Consider the following 8,609-nt stretch of genomic DNA (forward strand, 5'->3'; position numbering starts at 1 on the left):
TTGCCCCTATGGTTTCACATATGCTTCCTCAGGGGGATCTTTCTTAACTCAAAAGTCCCAAGCAAGCAATGAAACCATCATGAAACTACTGTTTCATTGCTTGCTTGGTATGTTTAAGTTAAGGTCCCCATGAGGAAGCGTATGCGAAACACATAGGGGCCACTTAATTATTAAATATTTTTCCCCTTGCACCAATTGCTGCTTTTTACCTCTGAGTAGCCAAGCCGTAATCATGAAATGAAATCACTTTGAGTTTCAGTCCCTTGGAGAGCAGTGATTGACAGGTGGGGTGTGTTTGCCATGCAGCTCAGATCTGTAATTCTGTCTTCCATTCACTTGGATTGCTAAGAGTCTTTTCCATCCGAGAAATTCCCTCAATTCCTTTTTCGTTATCTGTTTAATATTTCTTCCCAGGAGTGAAACCATTTCATGCAAACCATCCTCTTTTGTTCCCCAAGAAAACCCTTTATGGTAGAAAGTCATGACTGCAGGAGCTTGCCATATGCTGCATGTTCTACTTTGATCTGTTTAGAAAGTTCCTTGATCCAGAATGGTGATTAGATTATTCAAGGATGTCAACTGCTGTGTAGATCAGAAACAACCCTTTACCAAAGCTAGCGAATCACCATTATTGTATTATTGTATCAAATAGTAATGTGCGTGGCCTGTGCCAATTACAAAAGCAGAAAAATCAGGCCTTTTGCAGATAAGATGGGTGTTTCTGTATGCTGATGAGTCTCCCGGGTAGAGTTACCATTTGCCTGCTGTCCCTGCCATCACTCAGTGGAGCAGCGGGGGGGGGGGGGGGGGAAATGGGGATGGCACTGTGCAGTGTCATGGTATAGGATTGTCAACTCCAGGTTGGGAAATTCCTGGAGATTTTTTGGGGGAGAAGCAAGGTGAGGGTGTGATTTGGAAAGGAGATGGACCTCAGTGGGGTACAGTGCCATAGAGTCCACTGTCCAAAGCAGCTGCTTCCTCCAGGGGAACTGATATCTGTAGTCTGGAGATCAGTTGTAACTCTGGGAGATCTCCAGGCTCCACCTGGAGGTTGGCAACCACAACATCATTTCCAGGCAAAGAAATGGAAGTCACCCCTTTACACAGTACTGTAGGAATCCTATGGTAAAACCATAGAGATCAGGAGGATTCTTAGAGCGTTGTGCAATGTGTTGATGTCACTTTCATTTTTTTTAAAGCTGGAAATGATGTGCAATGCCACTGCTGCTTGCCTCTGTCGTCGTCCCCCCATCCTTTGCTGATTGCCAGCCAACAGCTGGCAGCCCTATCCCCAGGTATTTGTGGGGGTGGAATGACTTTGTAAATCAATAAAAAAAAAAGGAGGAGGGAACTATGTAAAATGGCCTGATGAAGACTGAGCATGCTCTAGGAAGCACAGAATGTTGGGAGCCATTGAGTCAAAGGGGAAAACACAGAGGGAGAATAAAAACCAATATAAAAACCAACTCTCCTTCTTTGGTTTGGGGAGGGGAGGGACTTCAATGCCATAAAGTCCAATTGCCAAAGCGGCCATTTTCTCCAGGTGAATTGATCTCTATCTGCTGGAGATCAGTTGTAATAGCGAGAGATCTCCAGCGATTACCTGGAGGTTGGCCTACTGATAACCTCAGTTCGAGCATGATCATTGCCCTCAGAATCTTGAGCTGAGAGACAGCTAAAGACGTTGAACAAAGAAACAAAGAAAGATAAGGAACCAGCTCACTTCTGAGGCCTCCAGCTTGTAAATAATTCACAATAATGATAATCCTTTACAGCAGGGCTTTAGGATGCTCAAAGCACTTTACACATCTTATTTTTTTTGTAATGATTTATAAAGTTTGTCCCTATTATTTTGTCTCTTTTACAAAGACAGAAAACTTGTGCATTGCCTGAGGCTGCCTGGTGACTACTTAGCAGAGGCAAGATTCAAGTCAGCTATCCAGATATCCATGGCTTTCTGTGCTACACACCAGCATGACCTTGGGGTCTGAAACTAGAGGATAATGGCTTTTGCTTAAACATTAGAAAAAACAGCCTATAGGCAGTAGCAGCAGTGTAAGCAGCTAGCTACAAAAGAGATTGTGAAATTTCTTCCTCGGAAGCTTCAAGAGGACTTTGTAAAGCAAAGCATTCGTTGATGGTGCTTTAAGTTTCTATTTGCCTCTGTGCCAAGACTCCCTTTAGCTATAGGTCCCAAATCAACAATGCGGCTAAAACAGAGAGAAGATGAAACTAGCTGAGAAAGAGAGCTAGCGAGCATGTCTTTCCACTGGCAGACCTGGCAATTGAAATGATAAAGCACCATATGTTACTCCCTGATCATGTTTCCAGCCTCTGGAATCCTGCAGCCTTGTAGCATTTCACTAATAGGATCCTCTTTAGCTGAACGATACTGCTGAGATATTAATTTCTCCACAACTCTATTAATGGCAGAGAGCCTCCTGCAAGGCGGGTTGACTGGCCCTCTGCCTCTGCAGCAGTCAGATCTCAGCTGAATGGCCGTAATTTATTGGTTGTACAGGGCTTTCCTGCTCACATTTCCTTGCTTCAGCAAAGAGGTGTGCAGCTTCCCCAAGACTGGTGAAGGCATGGCTTTCTAAGCAAAGCGAAACACTGAAACACACAGAAAGTTTTGCTGCTCTTGCTGCAAAAACCTAACCCAAACTAGAGTCCATGCAGAGCCCAAGCTTGTAAGATTCCTGCATGGCAAAGTTCATGAGATTAGAGAGCAACTGGTATTTCACACTTTGCTATTAGCAGCTGGCATTAGGGGCTTCCTAGTCCCATACAAACAGCCATAGCCTGTTTGTTCCAAACTGCCCTGTGACAGGGAACACTCTGATCTTGTTGGGGAGTGAGTCATGTTGTGTATCAAACACATTTGGTGTACACCCAGTAAGATTGCCAGCATTCCCAGAAAAGGCATGGTGGAAGGGGAACCTGGACAGTTTTAGATTTGCACAACTTTATTCGATTAACTGTGTTACGCTTTAAAGGCAAGAACCCAAATAGTTCAAAAACGTCTTGTCAATTGAGTCAGCTCAATAAACGAGATAGTGTAGCAAGCTTTTAAATCACATGCCACTCTTTTCCTGCCCCAACAGAATTTGGTGTATCCTGAAAGCTTCCTTCACTAGGCAGATATCTAATTCTTACAAACATTGGTGAGGTAGTAACCCTATTTCTCCTCTACTACTTCAAGTTTCATGTGGAGGGATTCAGCTGATTGAATAGCCTTCCCTAGAAATTCTTCCTTCACAGAGAGAACAGGTGGGTCAAGGAGAAGGCTAGGCTGAAATCCTTCTTCCTGACATCTAGCTTCTTACTGTGCTGGGATTTTCTTGGATGGAGAAGCATTCAGTCAGGTGAGTTCTTACCTGCAGCCTGAAATGGGGAATAGGTATTTCCCCCTCCTCTTGTGTTTGTGAGAACTAGGTCATACTCTAATGGCAGTCAACATGAGAATCAGCTAGGGATCTTCTCTGTCTGTGGTTAGATTTAGCATGGGCCTTTTCTACATGGATGTTTTGCCCCATCTTGGCTTTCTTCCAGCACTGCTGTTTTCAGGAGTATCTACATGGTGACATCCTCTGATCGTTCTGTTTCAGTGTCATCATCCCCACTGCCCCCTTTGCTGTGATCTTTCCCAAACCTAGTTTGTTACCGTATTTTTTGAAAGATCAGTCAAAGTGCCTTTGCACACCATCTGGATGGAAAGGTGTGCAGATTGGCAAGCCCCACCCACATCAGCACCATTTTCCATCTCTCAGTCCCACAGCTGCTATTCCCTGCCTCTCCCCCGAGAGATTTTATTAGGCTTTTTTAAAAAAATGGTAAGAGACAGACTGCTGTAGCTCAGTCTGTAACAGTCTTTTGCATCAGTGTGAAACTGCCCAGCTATCATAAAAAAAGCCTCTAGCCCTTTTCTTTGGAGAGGTATAAGGTAAAACTTGAGGGTTGCAAATTTCCCCAAATAACTCTGCAACAAAACATTTTAAAATTTAAAATAGTTGCAATAGGTTGTTATAAGATTGTTGCACTATAATGATCTGTCAATTACCATTTTCCTGAAAGCCTGAAAAAAGCCCACTGGGGTAGAGTGAGGAAGGAAAGTGTTAAAGCAAAGGAAGTATTGGGAAGACTTGTGTGGATGTTTTCTTGCCATTGCAAATGCCTCTGAATGACCATTAGTAACAGAGGCAAGCCAGAAGGGAATTCTAGAACTGGCAAAAGTTCTTCAATATTTGCTCAAGCACCAAATGCACCAGGAGAGGAAATCTCCAGTGCGTAAAACAATCTCAACTCTGAAAAGATGAAACAGAGTATAGCCAGTAGAAAGTGTCTAAGAAACAACAGCTTTTAAAGTGTACTGTGGTTTAAATATAGCACACCATCTCTAAACACCTCCCTGAAAGCAGCTATCTGGTACATTTTACGCTTGTGGAGGATTTAAAGGAACAGTTTTACAAGCATGAAGCTCTTTGCAAAGGAGCCAGCTGAAGTCTCGGCTGATTGGCTGCTATTATAGCTTTTTTCTCTTTCTGAGAGGGAGAACTTGTGCTTCCATTAATGTTGCCAAGTGTTCAGTGCACATATGAACATACATGAAACTTCCTTATATTGAATCAGACCATTGGTCTATCAGTACTGGTCAGTACTGTCTACCGAGAATGGCAATGTCTTGCCAGGGTCTCAGGTAAACGTCTTTCACATCACCTATTACCTAGTCTTTTTATAGCTTGAGATGCCAGGGAATGGACCTGGGACCTTCTGAATGCAAAGGAGGTTCTGCCACTGGGCCACAGCATCTTCCCAAGACACGGCCCTTCCCCCATGTCATATGAAGGGATACACGAGTTCTGCTCTTGTATACTGGCTATAACCTTTCTTGTGTCTTTTACAGTCCCGGAATGAAGATGGTACCAAGTAGCTTATGAAGAACAAGTGACCTTGAGGTAAGATTCAGCTCAGCCAATCAGAGCACATCAGGCTTCCAGTATCCCTTAGAATGAGTTTGGCTCAGAGGGTCCATATCAGACTTAGTCACCTTGGCTCAGAGGGTCCATATCAGACTTAGTCACCTTAACATTACTACAAGATGAGAGACATGTGGTGTTTCTACCTGTGCATTTGGGTGTGTGAGGCAGGTTTCAGAAGCTAGTTTCAGAAGCTAAACAGGGTCGGCCCTGGTTAGTACGTGGATGGGAGACTACCAGGGAAGTCCAAGGTTGCTACGCAGAGGAAGGCAATGGCAAACTGCTTCTGTTAGTCTCTTGCTTTGAAAGCCCTATGGGGTCACCATAAATTGCCTGCAATTTGACAGCAGTTTACACATACGCACAAGATGCAGGGTAGATGTATCCCCTTCCAGATTGGGAAGATGAGGGAGGAAGGCTAATCTACCACCAAATGTTCTTCTACACCATTGACACTGAGAGACACTGTCCTTCAGTGTTACTACTCTGAAGATGCCTGCCACAGTTGCTGGCGAAACGTCAGGAAAGAAAATTCCAAGACCACGGTTACACAGCCCGGATAACCTACAAGAACAAATGTTCTTCTGTTTGTCCCAATGTCTCTGCCTGAACCTAAACTGTAAAGCATAATTAAAAAGCAAAGTAGCTGGACTAAGAAAGCCCCAAACCAGGACTGGAGGGTTAGCCTTGCAGATCTGAGAAACAGGCTCACAGTTCCGCAGTCCCAGGAAATGTCAAAGGGCCTCATAAAGGCTGATTGGGCTGGAGAAAAGTCAGACCATGTAGCAGGTTCCAGCCTGAATAGGCATGGTCAAGGTCTAGAAAGAAAGAAGGAGCCCCACAGATTTTGAACTGTGCACGAATGTGAATGATCCTATTACATGGGAATGAGTGGGTGCTTGGGAGAAAAAAGGTTAAAGCCTAATGCTTCATAGTTGGTGAGTCACAGTCTGATAAGAGCAAACCCTGAACCGAGTGAGGTGGGGATCTGTTCTGGCTGGCTAGAATCAATCCCTTCCACCGACTCAGCATTTGCCTTTCTCTTCCAGTGCTTCCTGTTCAAGGCCAGACAGACTTAAAACTCCTTTTTGGTCTCCCTACTACGGAGAACTGCTGCCTTATAGGCACACTCAACTTTGTGGTTCCTAGATGGAGTCTGCAGCTTGGAAGGGATGCTGCCGCCACGTGTCTTCAAAACAGAAGCTTTGCAGAGGGCAGAACCTGCTCTTGGGTTGGCAATACAAAGAGAGCTGACCATGTCCCCCTGTGACATGGTGTTTGTCATTTACTCCTCTTTGGTCTTTGGCCTGGCAGTACAACCATTACCAGTCCTGAATAGATGTGCAATTAGCCATGGCAATAAAATACTTTATGTGGAGAACTTGGAAGGCCCTTTTAAGTTATTGCTTCTCAGTGATATACTCTATGTTTGAGCATTTCCCTACACAGTATCATCTGGTTGTTGATGACAAATGACTCCTCCAGGGCTTGAGCGGCTGCATGTAGATACTCAACCCCACAAGTTAACTCCAGAGGGATAGAGCAGGTCACACAGAATTACCCTCTGGTTGGGGTGGGGAAGGGAGAGCGACCATCACTAACAGTGCAAACTGTGAGAAATATTTAAGGACCAATGCTTGCAAAGGCCACAGAGAGGTCTATCAAACAAGACCATGTTCCCCCATCAGTCTCTAGATGCAGGTTGTCAGCTAAGGTAAATAAAGAGATTTAGAGTTATGGATGTTTGGTGGAGAATTACACACAGAAAAAAATCCAGTGGATAAGCCTTTAATAAGCAAGTAATAAGGTTCAGCTTGAAAAATGAGGTTGAAATCAGATTTCGTGCCTGTCATCTGGGACAGAAGAGGTGTGAACTGGGACAATGTGAAGTGCCTGGTGTTTCTTGTCCTTGGTCTCAGCAGTCTAAGAATTCTTGGGTGTTGTGAGTTAAATGTGTATCATAGAGTTGGAAGGGACCACCAGTATCATCTAGTCCAACCCCCTGCACAATGCAGGAAATTCACAACTACCTCCCCCCCACATCCCAGTGACCCCTACTCCATGCCCAGAAGATGGCAAAAAAAACCTCCAGGATCCCTAGCCAATCTGGCCTGGAGGAAAATTGCTTCCCTGCCCCAAAGTGTGATTGGCATTACCCTGGGCATGCAAGAACGGGCCATGAGAGCCAATCACTGATGCAAACCTTCCTGCCCTCTCTCTCATGATCACAACAGTTTTCACTGTAGCCCTCTCCAGATAAGGTGGGAAACTCAGTGTGCAAGCTGTGTCTTCAACCTACACACGTTCATTTAAACTTGCGCATTAACTATCTATGTAATTGTGAATCCAAGGCTCTCTTTCTGTGTGTGTGTCGCATTTGCCACCTGTCCCGCATGTGCATTCATCCCCGCCCCTTCAAACATCTGAAGAGGGCTTGTGGCTCCTCACCACAAGTGTTCTTTTTGTCTTGCAGAGGCTTTGATATTAAGCAGTGTTCAGAAAAGCAGCCCCATCAGTTCAACAAAAAATATATTTTTTGGCTCAGCTGCCTTCTGGGCCTCTTTACAGGTGACATTATGGATGCTATTCAGTCTGGAATGTGCCTCTTGTGAACAATGGGAGATAGAAAGCAGGAGGGAGCCTTTTTGAAATGGAATACACTTGATTCATATCGCTTTTTCATTGTGTTTGAAGACAGTGGAAAAATTCAAAAAAATAGTTTGAGTGATTAGTGAAAATGGCCTTTGGATACGTTGCCAGCTTTTGCTTCCTGGCCCAAACAGCTGTATGTTGTCACATCGTGCTGTGTTGATTTCCACCCAAGGAGCTTCTCTGGGGTCTTTGAGAGGCTTCTGAACCCCTTCTTGGGAAGCCCAAATGAGGCTTCTTGTGAGTGGGGAGATGAAATGTTTCCAAACATGCGTCACGACAGTAGCAGGACAGCATTGAGTCTGACAGTGATGAGAAAAGGCTGGTCTGCCGCTTCCGTATGGAAGGTGCGTGGTGTAGTGGTTAAGAGTGGTGGTTTGGAACAGTGGACTCTGATCTGGAGGACCGGGTTTGATTCCCCACTCATCCACATGAGTGGCGGAGGCTAATCTGGTAAACTAGATTTGTTTCCCCCCTCCTACACACGAAGCCAGCTGGGTGACCTTGGGCTAGTCACACTCTCTCACCCCCACCTAACAGGGTGTCTGTTGTGGGGAAGGGAAGGTGATTGTAAGCCGGTTTGAGTCTTGAGTGGTAGAGAACGTCAGCATATAAAAACCAACTCTTCTTTGAGTCTACAGCCTATCGCATCCTCAAAGGAACCACCTCCACAAGAGTGTGGCTTCTGCATCATTTTGGTCAGCAGGTGGCACCATAGCACCAAGTTCCATCTGGGGCCAGGGTTCCGCCTGGCTGTCACCACTCCACACAGAGAAATATGTTCCTTAGGTACAATATGCCAACGTTCAGAAATTATGAGGGGGAAAAGGTTCTGGCTTAAAAATTAATGCTATTTATCTTGTGTGTCTTTTTTGTTTTCCTACCCTTGTGAGGTCACCACTCGTTCTTTCATTTCACATAAACGAGCAGCAGGCTAAAGCCATAGGTGAAGGCCCTGACCTCCTTCCCCAAATAGAGTGGCGT

General features: G+C 44.9%; 1 protein-coding gene across 1 annotated transcript in view; it reads left to right on the plus strand.

The window, feature by feature from the left end:
* The window catches only part of MYBPH (myosin binding protein H), a 32,590-nt gene extending 26,545 nt beyond the window's left edge, over positions 1-6,045 (plus strand). Inside the window, exons 10-11 of the mRNA XM_056844603.1 lie at positions 4,904-4,955; positions 6,026-6,045. Of these exons, the coding sequence (XP_056700581.1) occupies positions 4,904-4,914 (11 nt within the window). The 3' untranslated portion in view covers positions 4,915-4,955; positions 6,026-6,045. The remainder of the gene's footprint in view (positions 1-4,903; positions 4,956-6,025) is intronic.
* Positions 6,046-8,609: the final 2,564 nt, after the last annotated feature.

The sequence above is a fragment of the Euleptes europaea genome, chromosome 2 (assembly GCF_029931775.1).
Source record: "Euleptes europaea isolate rEulEur1 chromosome 2, rEulEur1.hap1, whole genome shotgun sequence".
NCBI lineage: Eukaryota > Metazoa > Chordata > Lepidosauria > Squamata > Sphaerodactylidae > Euleptes > Euleptes europaea.